The sequence below is a fragment of the Macrotis lagotis genome, chromosome X (assembly GCF_037893015.1).
Source record: "Macrotis lagotis isolate mMagLag1 chromosome X, bilby.v1.9.chrom.fasta, whole genome shotgun sequence".
In the NCBI taxonomy this organism is placed as follows: domain Eukaryota; kingdom Metazoa; phylum Chordata; class Mammalia; order Peramelemorphia; family Peramelidae; genus Macrotis; species Macrotis lagotis.
In genome coordinates, this window is record NC_133666.1 from 577,707,573 (window position 1) to 577,723,095 (window position 15,523).

A 15,523-nucleotide genomic window follows, 5' to 3' on the forward strand; every position below is an offset into this window, starting at 1 on the left:
TCTAACATTATTGAGGTTTCAATGTTTAAATAAAATCATGCTATAAGTAACTTAAGACTCCTCTTTATCTACATTCATACCTTTAATAACTTTCTCCTTACTTATGGCCATAGCTACATTTTTAGAATTACATCAAATAATCACTGCAGAAAATGTTTTGTTCCTATATTTTTGAAAAACTTTTAGTGTTTTTCCAATGCAAATCACTCTTTATTTTAATTTTATAATAAGAAATTTTTTGACAGTAAACTTAAATTTGATATGACAGAAATACTAGCAAAAGCAAAAAAAAAAATAAGAAGAAATTAAAGGTATAAAAATAGGGAAAAGATAAAACTAACCATATATGTTGATGCTATAATGGTTGAAAATCTTAGAAAATCAACAAAAAAACAAGACAACAAATAGCTTTGGTAAATTTGTAGACTACAGAATAAAATCACTAAAATTCATAGGCCAAGGAAGAATAACACAATCTAAGAGTCAGCATAGAAAGATGCACTTCATGTTAAAAATTACAAAATCCATAGAATATTTGGTATACCAAGAATATTAGATGCAACATCTACAGAAAAACAAAGAAGAAAGTCAAGATGAAAAAAGAATGAAGGAGTTTTCAACTGCATCAGTAGAAAGGCAGAGAAGCTGATACAAACTACAGGAAACATGTACATAGGTTATATGAGACCAAGCACTGGGCTTTAAGAAAATAGCCCAAGTTCAAAGAATATAAGGAAGAATTACCAAAGGAAATAGAAAAGGTAGAAAGAGAAACAGTACACTACATGTCTAGAAAGAACAAGTAAAGAACAATTTTAAAAAGTTAAACTACCAATATAGTTATGATGAAGAAAACACTAAGAAAATGATGATGTCTTTGCCAATAAGGAAAATTGTCAGTAAACTTTCAGTGTAAAGTTTCAGTAGAAGGGAGTGGTAGGACAGTGTGTGTGTGTGTGTGTGTGTGTGTGTGTGTGTGTGTGTGTGTGTGTGTGTGTTGGGGGGGAGGTGTAGTATTGATACTGTAGAAACCAGAATACCATTAAGAGGATAGGTGGCAAAAAATAGGGAAAAATGGCGAAAATGACACTTGAAATATTTCATATTATTTTACTTTCTCCAGGTCACTGTTTACTACTTGAAAAAATCATTTTGGGTAAACACATACATATATAGTGTCCCCAAAGTTTTAAACTTTCACTGCATCTAAGTTTTGAAAAGCTAAGAATTGTATATATATTAAGATATGGCATCTCATTTGAGATACAGGCATATTAAGGGCACCACTAAAGGAAGTTTTTGAAAGCTATCCTAATATAAAAGCAATTTTACAAGTTACAATATACATTCTATCATAATGTTACAATGAACTTTCTATAATCTGTAGCACAATGAAATTTATTAGAATAGAATAATATCAAAAATACTGAAAAACTTAATCATGTCTAACAAAACTCACAGTTTTACTGCAGATAACACAAGATATCATATCAGGCATACTGATTTTATATGAATCTCTTCAAGACTAGTTCATCAGAATAATGAAATAGGGAGTTACTGTTAGACACAGCAGTAATCTAATGTTTACTTTCATTGCCAAGGAAACAAAGAACTGAAAACAGATAACTTAAACAGATGTGAACAGAGATACAAAGTAATAAATATGCTCTGGTTCTAATTTATCATTTTTGATGTTTGATGCCCCTAACTTGGTCTCAACTTTAACTTTAAAATCCACTGAAAACAAAAATCACAATTATTTTTCATGTAAATAAAGTAGCTGGCTTGTGTCATTTCTTTATCCAATAATAAAAGCCTTTATAAAGTAACTAACTGAAAATTTTACCTTATAAAATTAAAACAAAACACTGTTTTTTAAAGGAATGAAATCTGCTACCATGCTGTATTCATGATGCAGAACAAATTGTCATGTAAATCAAATCACTAGGTACCTTATCCACTTGTGAGTGATGAAAAACAGGGCCTAAGCAAAATGTTTAAAGAATTGTTTACCTATGATTCTTCATGAATTTATGAAAATATTATGGCAACTGGAACAATGACGTTGCTTATAAGAAAAATGTACATTAAATAATGCTGCAATTAAAAAAATGAACTGGTAAATTCAATGATCAATTATATTTTCAGCTTCGATGTTGTTTCATTTATTCTTGTAACAAAAAGAACAACTGAGTCTTTAAACAGCTTTGTATGGAAAGCAAGAGGTTCACTCCAAAAATTAAATGCAGAAGATGAAAACTGAAATAAGTATTTTTGCCTAGATCTTTGCTGCTATTGTAAATAGTGAACATTTTATTGGTCATTATTAAGTGAAACTTTGAACAGAGATTTTATGGCTCACTTATTATTTAAGAGAATAAAAAGGTGATGCTTACTATATATACTTTATGAAGGAACTGAAAAATAGTGAAAATAAGAAACTTATAGGCAAACTCGGTCAGGTAAGTAAAATGACATAAAGGAAAAAATAATTATGTATTCTACTAGATAACAAATCATTTAACCTGATATTCAGGTGAATCCAAATTTAAGGGGAAAAACCCATAAAAATTATTAACATAATTGATTATATCCTTACAAAAATCATTAAGATTCTATCAATATATTGAGAAAGGACTTTGGATAAAAATACAATACTCATTCCTATTAACAAAAAAAGGAAAGAAATTGGGAGGAAAAATCCTACTGATTCCATTAAAAAGTTAGGTGAAACAATTATTCAAGCAAAGAAGTAGGATATAAAAACAAACCCACATATATCATCAGCATTTCTATATATTACTAATATAGCAAGAGGAGATAGGCCATTTAAAATAACTGTACACTGTATGGAACATTGGGGATTATACCTCCTAAGACAAACCCAGGAATTATCTTACTTTTTTTATATAAATAATCAGATTTAAATAATTGGAGAAATATTCATTTATTCAATGAGCATAATAAAAATCCACAAAATAAAAATGATAAATCTACCTAATCTAATTTACTTATTCAATGTCATTCCAATTTAATTACCCCAAAATTATTACACTGAGCTAGAAAAAATAATAAAATTGAGCTAGAAGAATAAAAGGTCAAGAACGGAAAGGAATTAAAGAAAAAAAACAATGTAAAGGAAGGAGGTTTAGCAGTACCAGATCTTAAACTATACCTTGGGGAAGTAATTAAGATGTAAGACACACAGTAATAAATTGTATCAAATTCTGTGTTTGACTAATGTAAAGATTTAAGCTTTGGGGATAAGAATACACTATTTGGTAAAAATTGTTGAGAGAACTGGAAAGTAGTCTGGCATAAATTGTAAGATCAGTATCTTTCAACATTTTACCAAGATAAAGACAAAATGGATATATGACCCTAGATAAAAAAAGTAGCTAACAAGAAAACTAGAACTACATGAAATACAATACCATAAGAATAGATCTCATAAGACTAATGATATGAGAGAATTTATGCATAAAGAATACAGGGATAACTGTTTACATTAAATTTTAAAAGCTTTGTACAAATAAGACCAATGCAGTCAAGATTAGAATAAAAGCAGATAACTGGGAGGAAAAATCTATAATCAGTTTGTCAGATAAAAGTTCTCACATTTCAAATCTAGAGAACTTTGTCAAATTTATAAAAATATGAGTTTCTCAACTGATAAATGGTCAAAAGATATGAACAGGCAGCTTTTCAATGAAGAAGTCAAAACTATAGTCATATGAAAAGGTTCTAAATCACTAATGATTAGAAAACTGCAAATTAAAAGAACTGTCAGGCAGCTAGGTGGTACAGTGGATAGAGCACCAGCCCTGGAGTCAGGAGGATCTGAGTTCAAATCCAGCCTCAGACACTTAATAATTACCTAGCTGTGTGGCCTTGGGCAAGTCACTTAACCCCATTTACCTTGAAAAAACCTAAAAACAAAAAAACAATAAAAAAAACCTCTTGTGATATCTCATACCTTCCAGATTGGCTAAAATGATAAAAAGAAAAAATGACTTATGTTGATGGGGATATTGAAAAATTGGGCATGTTAATACACTATTGGTGTAACTACTTCAATCTGAAATTATGCCCAGAGTTAAAAAACTAAGCATACACTTTCTAGCAATACCACTATTAAGACCTCTTTCCCAAGGTTATCAGAGAAGAAAAAGAACCTAAATGTTCTAAAATATATCTAAAATATTTAAGCAGCTAACTTTGTGGTAATTGAAGGGATGTCCAAAAAATGGGAAATGCCTAAACAGGTTGTATTATATGACAGAATGATACTGTGCTATAAGAAATGATATGTTAGTTGGTTTTAGAAAAACATGGTAAGACTTGGATGAAATAATGAAATGTAAAGTGTGAAGAACCAAGAGAACACTGTATATAGTAATAATATTATTTGAAGAATAATTGTTAACAACCAAGTTGTTCTGATTACTATAAATACTCAGATCAACTATAAAGAATCTTTGAAGGAAAATGTTATCTACCTCCTGAGAAAGAATGGATTAAACAGAAGTATGCAGTTTGGTTTTACCTATATTTATAAATCTGTGTCAAACTGTGGGCTTCTCTAGTCCAAGGTGAGGAAGGAAAGGAGGGAATCATTTTCAAACTTAAACCGTAACCAAAAAAATTTAATTTCAAAAATGAATCAATGAATGAATTCATGAGTACTTTAGCATACAATCATAAATAGTTCAGTACTCATTTTTCCTGGGAAACAGCCATTAGTGCTAAACTCTTCACATTCTCCTTTAAAGTTGTAATTACCATTGCTTTTTAATTCCCACTTTCTTACTACTGGTCATTAAACTGTTGACCTGAGAGAGAATGGAACCAGAAATTTCCCACGTACACCAAATTCAGTCCAGGAAAAAGTAGCAGAAAAAGCAATGGAGGGCTAGGGGAGAACTCTTTTACTCTGTCGCTGTAACTATGTTTTCTGACTCCCTTACCAAAAAGGAAGCAGAAACTGCTCTTTTGTGAATATTTTGATATTACTTTTGTAATCAATGGAACCATGACACTGAAAACTGAGGGTGCTTACAAGAGCAGCACTCTATTTCACTCCATAGCTCTTCATCTCACTTCCTCCTTGCTAAAAACAAATAAGTGAATGAATGAATGAATGAATGAATGAATGAATAAAAGCTAATCAAAAATGAATGCATTGGCAAGGGCAGCTAGGTGGCACAGTGGATAGAGCACTGGCCCTGGAGTCAGGAGTACCTGAGTTCAAATCCGACCTCAGACACTTAATAATTACCTAGCTGTGTGGCTTTAGGCAAACCACTAAATTCCATTTGCCTTGCAAAAACCTAAAAAAAAAAAAGTATTGTACAGGAATCATCTATTATTATTACTTTGTTTTGTTTTCTGTATTTTAAAAATAATTTTAAAGATTAAGTTTCTCAAATATATTTCTTTGTAAATTAAGAATAATTTTAAAAAATTATTAGCAATTGCGTCATATGTTGTGAAATTAGATCACTACTGAACTTAAAAAAATCTGATTTCAGTTGAAGACAAGTAGACAAACTATTATCTCACTGCAACAGATCTCTGAAGTTTCTAAATAGCTCAGGTGAATGAAAAAGAGAGAAAATTTTACTTTGATAAAAGAAATCTATCTAAGATGGCTCCTGAAGCTTTTGTACAGCAAAGTTATGTCAAATTTTAAAATCCCTACCCCTACTGAGAAATTCATGGTATCAAAGTACAAATCAAAAGAGAAAGCAAATTAGAAAAGAATCATTAGGATAATAATGATTGAAATCTCAAAAATTATCAGTTGAATGTTTTTCTATTCCTACTTCTCATTACCAAAGTCTAGAAAGTACTGCTAGCTTATGCAGACTCCTGCTAATAAGTTTTTATGCATTTCACTAACTGCTTAGTGTTATGGGAAAATCATTTCCTTTAGGGGAGGTGAAGACTGAGTAAAAGTATCCTTTCCAGAAAAGTGGCACACAACATATAAAATTTCCATTAGATTAGACAGGCCCACTTACCTGCTGGCTAGACTGAGCAATTCATGTTTATCTGCCACAGCTGATTTCTTTTCTAGTTCCCACATTAGTACGTTGATCAGATGTGAATTTTTAATTATAATCGGCACTTCTTCAAACATGTGCTCAAAGGTGATGTTTGCCTTTTTCAATCTGTGAAACAAGTTAAAAATATTTCAGTCTTTATGGTCATAAATAAATGTTAAATTGCTTGTATTTTATACATCTTTATTCCATTTGGTTTGGTATCCTTTGGGGTTAATATGTTGCTTATGTTACCACTCCCAAAATGGGTAGGGATTATTTTGAAGACCAATCAAAAGGCAAATTATTAGGATAATATTAGGTAATTAGAGTATTCTAATAAGCTTTCCAACCAAAAGATATCTTTTAAAGAAGTGCCAGCAACAACAAAGTTTGTATTTCACAGTGACTTAAGCTTAGCATTCTATATTTACATGAAAAAAACCTAAATTTTTTTAAGCAAGGAGAAAAAGCCAGTATTCAGTAATTTAATCTTAAAAGCCTATCAAAGGAAGAGATCAACAACTATTAGAAAGACTAAGTACTTAGAAATTAGACATAAAATGGTTCAGAATACCACCAATGCAGTCTTAAGGGTAATTTCTAATTTCTAATATTTCTTAAGCATGCTTTTCTTTCCATATTCTTTAAATCTTAATTTCTCTAAGAGCTAAATGATATAAAATCTAGTGATACCTCTTCACTATCTTGGAGACTGTATAATTTTCCCTATATCAAAATTAAATTATTAATAATGATTAGTCAAGAAATAAATTAAGTAACTTGCAAAAATTTAACTTTTCTGGAAAGAAACATTAGTAAGGCAAAAATAAAATGGAAAAATTAATAAACAGAAAATAGATTCTAATGAACGGACAATGTAACAATTTTTTGACTAAGCTAATTCACAAAATTCCAATATCAATGCTCTAGTATGGAGATGCTAATTCCTATTCCAACCAACAACTTCATTTAAAAAATTCTCTGTAAAACTTTCAATGCACAATTATGCTTAATTTAGGCCTTTTTCTATCCTCTTACCACAAAACTAAAAAAAAGTTCAACACACCAGAAAAGACATACTGATAAAGTTTGGTCGTTTTTATATTGCCTTTCATTTATTCAATGATTAGTTTCTCCACATATATAACTCAATTTTAATTAATTGAAAATCCTGACTAGGAGAGACATTCTGTAAAGGAGATGCTAAATCTGCAGAGGAAGAAAGACGTTTGTACTAAGTAATTTTGACAGCCTCTCCTATATGTAAGGCAAAAAAACAGTACTTCAAATTAACACCTGGAATGTATTGGGGGTATGAAACAAATTTCATCAAAATATTCCAGAAATCAAAATTTTAAATCCCTTTTCAATAGATCAAAAATACTTACGCTTCAGGAGAAAAATCTTTCTCTTTACAAACTTCCATTAGCTTAGGAGTCAGTCTATATGCCTTCAATGACAGAGACCCTTGAGCAGTTTTTATGGGATCTTGAATAAGAAAAAGAATAATTACCAAAAAAAATCTGTCATCACTCTGAGTCATTTTAAATAAATTCTGCTACTTTCTCCTTTTTTTTGCAAAGTAGATACACAAAAAATGATAAATTAATCTGATCATAATTTAGAGTAGAATGTCAATACAACAAACTGCTATGCATGTATGGGCTAATTAAAATTATAATGCATAAGATATATAAATGGAGTAAAATATTTTTCTATAGAAAAACTAGAAACCTAATATTCTTCAAATTTATGTTTTTTGCAAATAAAATTCATCATCTTTTCAAAATGTGTTATTTTATAAAGAAAATGAAGGAAATCAATTTATGTATGAAAACTATACTGAACATTTTAAAAAATAATTTGGATCCAAACTTCAGTGTGCTGCTGGTACATTGTTCATGTCAGTTAAGTCCCTACTTACATTGCAAAGATAACAATCATTTCAGAACACCTATCACAGAGATTAAGAATGCTGTCTTGACACTGTCTCTTTACATTGGGGGAAAATAATTTTGTTAAAAGTAACTGTTTAAAAACCCCTACAATAAGGAAGCTTAACACTTGGAGCATGATAACGGCTCGGGCAAGCCAATATTAGACTAAAACCTGTGTTAACATTCATGTTGTCTGAAACTTAACACAGTGAAACTTTTAGCAATAGGTGATAAAATGAAAACCAAAATAGGCTGAAACAAGTGGAAAATTCATCAAGGCCTGATGATGCAATGTTTCCAGCCAATATAAGTACACTTTAACAACTTGTTCTTTACTGTAATCCAATTGTTAACATACTGAAACAATTTTGGGGCAGCTCATAAGATTGATCGTATTCATTAGTATTTTTTCTGACAGATACTCAGGACGTTACATTTACTTCTCAGCTGGAAACTATATGCAAGTCTGCCAGATATGGCAAACTGTGAGTGTTTGGGGAGGGGGAGGCTATAAAGCTGTTAAATTGCCTACGGTTCTGATACAGCACAGAACATCTGGTCTGGAGAGCTTGAGGAAACACCATTAAATAGGCAGAAAAGAAAAAAATCTTTGTGCTAAGAAACAGTCCAGGTTTTGTACACTCCTGTCAGAGGTATTAAAAAAAAAAAATCTTGGCAAGTTGTATTATGATTGGTCAGTCACGTACAGAGCCAGACACTCTAGCAATCGGGGTTTGTTAGACATCTGGTCTAGTTCCACTAGCCCCTTCAACAAGGGAGGGGAGATGGAGGAATAAAAATGAAGCAGCTACTCCAGCATTCCAAAACATACACATCAGGGCTCTGATAGCAAGAAAAATAAACAGAAAGAAGGAAACCCTGTCTAGACTTAGCTGCTGCTGAGGCTGCTGCAGACACAGGGTTGGTATTTACTTGAAAGGGCCTGCCAGGCTACTCTTATAGACAAAAAAGACAGAATGCAAAAATAGTAGTAATAATATTAAGGGAGAAAAGAGTAATATAGAAAAACTTCTACAAACCGTAAATGAGAACTACAGATTCTTCAATTGCATGTTGGTAACTGAATTGGGAATCCAGGAGAGCACGGGTGACAAAAGAGCCATAGTATGTAGACTGGTACCAGCCAACATGAAGATGATCAATATTGACATGACGAAGACTGCGCATCATTTCCATCTGATATTGGACTAAATAAAAATGCCATTGTTATATTTTAAACTATCCAGAAAAGCTACCACATAATACAAAACCTTTGGAACAAACCTAAATATTCAAAGCGGCACTGTGCATTTACAGATCTTTTTCTTTAAAAAAAAAAAATCAACTCATTTGATACATATGACAAAAAAGATAACTAAACACCTTTGAAATTCTCATAATTTTATCAAAAATCTATTTCATTAAAAAGTCAGATCATGATTTAGAAAACAGTTTTAAAATACAATATGCAATATTAATGTGATGAGTAACGTAACTGTCAGAACACTTAACTTGATTCTCAATATGGATTCATATATACAATTAACTTCTGTTCAAAGGGATAAGTTTTATTTAGGGTTATAAATTAGTTCTACCTGCTCCCCACCCCATCCCCCACTCTCTACTGTAGAGAAGCTGAAGCCATAAGAGGAAGCAATGCATAGTACTCTGATTGAAACTGATTAAAAATATCAGAATTCCTTTTTTGTCTTCATCTGGTGCCCCCTACTGTATATTTTGATTTTTAAAAAATCCTTCATTTTTGTTGCTGTATGCTCCTCAGTGCAGCAAGTTATAAAGGATAAAGGAAAATTAACTGGTATGAATGCATTAACTAAGAAAACATTTTATATATTTTAAATCTTTAAAGTACTGAACAATAATATATACTATATACTCATCTACATAACCAAGACTCAATAATTTCAAGAATCAGAAAATTGATCAGTTTAAAACAACAATCTTCATTCTTTAAATACACTGAGAAATGTTGTAAAATAATTATTTTTTTTAACTTCTAAATGTATCAAGGCTAAATTTTGATGTTTACTTTTTCAAATGAAACCCAAGAATGTACTTTAAAAGTTCTGCTAAAGACTATAACACTGGAGTCAAAGAAAAAAAAACTTTAGAGGGCTGACTGGTTCCAGAAGGTAAAAAGAAAAAAAAATAGAAAAATGCTCTAAAATGACAGGAGAAACCTTTCTCTGAAGTGGACAAATCTTATTTTTTAAACATTTCTAAATTAGGCAATAAAACTAAAAATCTGCTTATTGATATTTCCCAATCAATTAACTTAACTACTTAAGCATAAAATATAAACTATTTTAAAAGGTATTCTTTTGTTGTTTGTAAATTTTTTTAAAAAATAAAGTTCTACTCTCAGAGTCTATAAAGAGCCTGTTCTGACCCATTAGTTAGGTTATGACAAAGATTTCATATTTCTAATTTCCACTTTGCACGAGGCAGTTCTCAAGACTTGCCTAAATGTTTCCTAATTCTGAATGTGGATATCTTTTCTTAAAAATAAATATATTACTATGTCCTTTTTAAAAAAGAGCTCCATTAACTTGTCTTATATTCCAAAGAAACTATCAAAAGAATAAAGTCTTATATGTTTCAAAATATTGTAAACAGCATTTTTTTGTTGTAGAAACAGAGTAGATACATTGATTGGGGAATGGCTAAATACACTGTGGCACATGAAATGTACTAGAATATCAGTATGTTTTAAGAAGTGAGGAATGCAATAAATAGAGAAAATATTTACAAGAACTGATGCAGAATGCAATATGTAGAGCCAAGAAAACAATAATCAGCATAACCAAAGCAATAGAAGTGGAAAGAGCCACACCAAAAAAAAAAAAAAAAAAATTGAAACAGGAATGTAACAAAATTATAATGAGCAATTATGACTAAATTGAAGAGACAAGAAAAGATACCCCCAACTCCAAACCCATTGCTGAAAGTGGGAAATTCATAGTTGCCATGTTACTTATTTTTGTTTTTCAATTTATCAACAGTTATACTGTTTGTTTGGGTTTCTTTAGGTTTTTGCAAGGCAAATGGGGTTAAGTGGCCTGCCCAAGGCCACACAGCTAGGTAATTATTAAGTGTCTGAGACAGGATTTGAACCCAGGTACTCCTGACTCCAGGGCCAGTGTTTTATCCACTGCGCCACCTAGCCAACCCTATACTGATTTTTTTCTCTTAAAAAAATACTATTTTTTTTATAAAGGATAGTTATCTGGGTGGGAGAAGAAAAAGAAACCAATAAAAAATTACTTCAAAATAATCAGTTAATGTTTTATATTTTATCTTATATCCTGGTCTATTTTTATATTATATGTAAAAGTAAAATGAGGCACACCTAAAATAATTATATTGATACAACTTCACATACAATATAATAAAGATTTGTCTTTTGAGGAAGAGAAAATTTTCAAATGGTTTGGTAATGCTAGACTGTTTAATTAATTGCAGGAATGCTGTACATTAGTAAATATAATAAAATTATAATCAATTTCAGAAAGATTAAAAAACAATTTATTTTATTAGTACTTTGATGATTTAACAAATATATGTATGTAGACTTCTCTTGTAGAAGACTTAAAGCAGGGGATCTACTAAGAAAGGTTTTGTTTTTGTCCCTGAAAATGTTCAACTTCAGGGCTTTATATGGATATTTCTCCATCTAGCTATAATTTAGTCTGAAATTGAGAGATAAAGTGACCTGCCTATCTATGATCACAAAACCAATGAATAATATTACTGGCAGGATTTGAACGAAGGTCTTCCAGCCTGTAAGTTCAATTACATCCTTATGACTCTCAAAAAATACTGTTTTTAGAGAATTTTAAAATAAACCACAAATTTCAAAATAATCTAAGATTACAACTAAAATTTATATACTATTACACAGTTTACAAAAAGCTTTACTCATCCTCATGTACATCCATAAGGAGTACAAATTCTTATGTCTTTTTAGACAAAGAAACTGAATAAAATAATTGCTAAATAAAAGCAAAGCTGTTACTTGAATTCAGGTCTTCAAAATGTAAGAAGTCATGTTCATGGAAGAATTAAAGAAAATTGCTCTTATGAAAATGCTCTCCATTATTTTGTATAATGTTTGTATAATGTTTTCATGAGGAAACTGAGGTTCAGGGGTGGAATAGTTTGCTCACAAACCAATACTAAGTAAGTAGCTATATACCAAGCTGTCTCCAATTCAGTCAAGCTGTTCCCACAATTAAGTGTATTTATCATTTTATTTTCCCCAATATTTATTGCACCTATGTGCAAAAGTGATTTTTATTCACATCTAGGTCCCTTCAATATTAAAAGTGACAAATTAAGGTGGAAATAGAGACAGAAAAATATTCTGATATGATAATTTTCAAGGTTACTTACCTTTCTTTTTTCCTAGATTGGGAATTTTTTGCTTTAACAACTTGCTTGCACCTCAATACCACTTCCCTGCCCTAGAAGGCACATTTTTGTCAAGTTAACTTAACCATACTTGGCAATAGTCTATTTTGCCTCCATAAAATTCTAAGGTCAAAATGTCACAAATAATTGTAAATATTTTCAGGTCTATATAGTTTGAAGATCTAAATACACTGGAGTCTTCCCATGAATAAAAGGGTCTATTATACTACAAAAGGGTTAAACACTTGATCTCCTGTATAAACTTTAAATGAGAACCTTATCTCTTTGCACAAACCCTACTATTGAGAGCCCAAAAGACAGATGCTGACCCATTTCAGACAATCCCCACCATCAAACAATAATTTTTCTAAACAGACTATTCTCAAAGGACATCCTGTTGGAAATTAAAAGTATCTGAAAAGGTGATTCTTAAAAGTTAAAAATTTTTACATATAGCAATCCATGCTGACAGATAATTATGATAGGATTTAGTAATTTAATAATAATAATGAAGTTCCAAAATAAAAGTGCTTTTAAAAATTCCTTGTATTTAACAGAAGAATCTTTAAATTCACTATAAATATCATGCTAAGAAATATGAGCCATATTTCCATATGGAAGCATCAGATACCTTTTCAAGTGTTTGTATGGATCTCTTTCTGCCCCTGCCCCTGTCCTTCAGAAATTTAGTGTAGTGAAAAGAATGCTAGATTCTGAGAATTAGAAACTGACTACAAATATCAGCTAAACCACTTAAAAGCTATGAAGCCTTCAGCAAATCGCTTAACTTTAATTTCTCATCCTCAGTTTCCTGTAAAATGAGACTGGACTAGACAGGAACCTCCATGTTCTTTTCTTTTCTTTTCAAGTGTTATTTTCAGAAAATTTCAAGACTTGTAAGACTTTCTTTCCCCTCTCTCCCCAGCCACAACAATGGGAAAACAAAATTTTCATGAAGTAGCTTCTTTTGCAGTGAAAGAAAAATGGGCAGATGTCTTCTGGAACACTACACAACTGAGAGCAAATTTTGACTTTTATCTACTAGTTTCTACCCTTGAACTTTTCTATATTCAGGAAAATGGCATTACAAAGTAACTGGGGCAATAAATAGTGCCACCTCTTTTTTTCTGAAATGGCAGAAATTATGTGATAATATTAGTAGAGACAGCTTTGATTGTTCCCAAATATTTACAATGTAAGTTGTAAGTGCCTCCTTGGTATTGAACTTGGAGAATAAATGGACAGTTATACCCAAGAAGTTATTTAAAAGGGCACATTCTTTGATACATCTAGTAGAATTGGATAATGGAGGAATTCTTGACTCCACTGTTATATGCCTGAGAAACCTGGACATCTCTCAGTGCCAGACCAAAAAAAACTGAACTGCTTTCACTTGAATTGTCTTAGAAGATTTTACCTGGTAAGAAAAGGTACAGACACTGAGGTTCTGTCTCAAGGTGAACAACCAAGCAATCAATCTCTACTATAGGAAGTACAAACTTTGATAGACTGGCCACAGAGCCAAAAGGTCAAATGCATGGTCACTTTAAAGATTATTTTATGGAGAATTCACATAAAGTAAGCACTCACATGGTAAACACTACAAAGACACTCTCAAGGGCTCTCTGAAAAACTTTAGAGAGACAATGAAATAGGAGGAAGGTCTTGCATAGCATACTTCCATCAAAGAAAGTCCAGTACTCCATGAGCAAATTAAAATAGCAGTGACAAAGAGGAAACAAGAACTGTACAAATTTAGAGACATTCAGGGGCATCTTCATCTCAAATGCACTAATGGACTACTTGTTTCTGACTTGTGGTACAGCCTTCTAAATTCATACTGGATCATCAGTCATAGTCAATCAAACTACATGTACCCTGACACACACCCCCAACAGTGTGATGCCATTAGTTCTCTTCAGATATGAAAGATGAACACAACTATTACTATTACTGCCAATAACACTACTACTACTTGGGAACCTATATCCCGAAGAGATCAGAGGAAGAGGAAAAGGACAAAATATTTATTGCGAAGAAATGTTAAAATATGAAAAATATAAACTGAAACTGATCAAGGTAATGACTACAGAATTGATGATGAAATATGTTACAATTGGTATAAAGGTGATGGACTAACAGGCAAGACACAGATTTTGAGCACTAAAATGCAAAAACTTGTTTTCTTTGACATTTGTTACAAGGTTAATATCATAGTTATCCTCTCCCTCGGGGGTGGAGGAAAAAGAACATGAGCAATCAGGTGGGAGGCAGGAAAGATAAACTTTTGATTAAGAAATAAAATGAAATTAAATAGAACAAATGGAAGAAAGAAGGCAAACAAAAAAAGAAAAGACATTTTTACAGAAAATATACAAACTGTTTTTTTGAATGAATCTGTCCCAATGACTGTTACCTGGGTATACATATGAAAGGTCACAGACAATTTTGCAAAGGTATGGAAGAAAGAAGGCAAACAAAAAAAGAAAAGACATTTTTACAGAAAATATACAAACTATTTTTTTGAATGAATCTGTCCCAATGACTGTTACCTGGGTATACATATGAAAGGTCACAGACAATTTTGCAAAGGTATCTTGGCACTAAGAACAACAATCTTGCATCTCATAATAATGTACTCTTCCCTAACAAAGTCTATAAACAATTTCCACTATTCATATTCACATATGAATTACTGGTAAATATTACTGAAGTGATACTTTTACAAATGGAAAAGTAACTATTAGGTTAAAAGACAAATTAAAAAACAAATCCTTTCCAGAAAATTGTGGTTTCAAATTTATCTTATTTATTATGTGATGTAAAGTTAAATTATTACTGTTCAAGAGTAGGAAATTGTCATGCTGGTGTAAGTTAAAAACTTATGAATTAAAATCTCTCCACTAAAGGAGAAATATCAAGTAAGCCAATGAATTGCAAAAATAAACTGGTCACTATCACTGAACCAACTCATATTATGAATACAAAGCAGTATTGAAAAGCAATTGAATAAGTACTAAAAAAACTGGAAGGGCTTAAAAAGTGAGCTTCAGTTTTATATCAACCTTCAAACTCAACAATCATTAGTTAATTAGTTAACCCTATACT

The 15,523-nt window shown here is 31.3% G+C and overlaps 1 protein-coding gene across 1 annotated transcript in view; it reads right to left on the bottom strand.

The window, feature by feature from the left end:
- Positions 1-15,523, bottom strand: part of EIF3H (eukaryotic translation initiation factor 3 subunit H) — a 99,544-nt gene that overhangs the window by 11,073 nt on the left and 72,948 nt on the right. The window contains exons 3-5 of the mRNA XM_074201330.1: positions 9,025-9,192; positions 7,436-7,535; positions 6,024-6,173 (exon numbers count right to left, since the gene is read on the bottom strand). Of these exons, the coding sequence (XP_074057431.1) occupies positions 6,024-6,173; positions 7,436-7,535; positions 9,025-9,192 (418 nt within the window). The remainder of the gene's footprint in view (positions 1-6,023; positions 6,174-7,435; positions 7,536-9,024; positions 9,193-15,523) is intronic.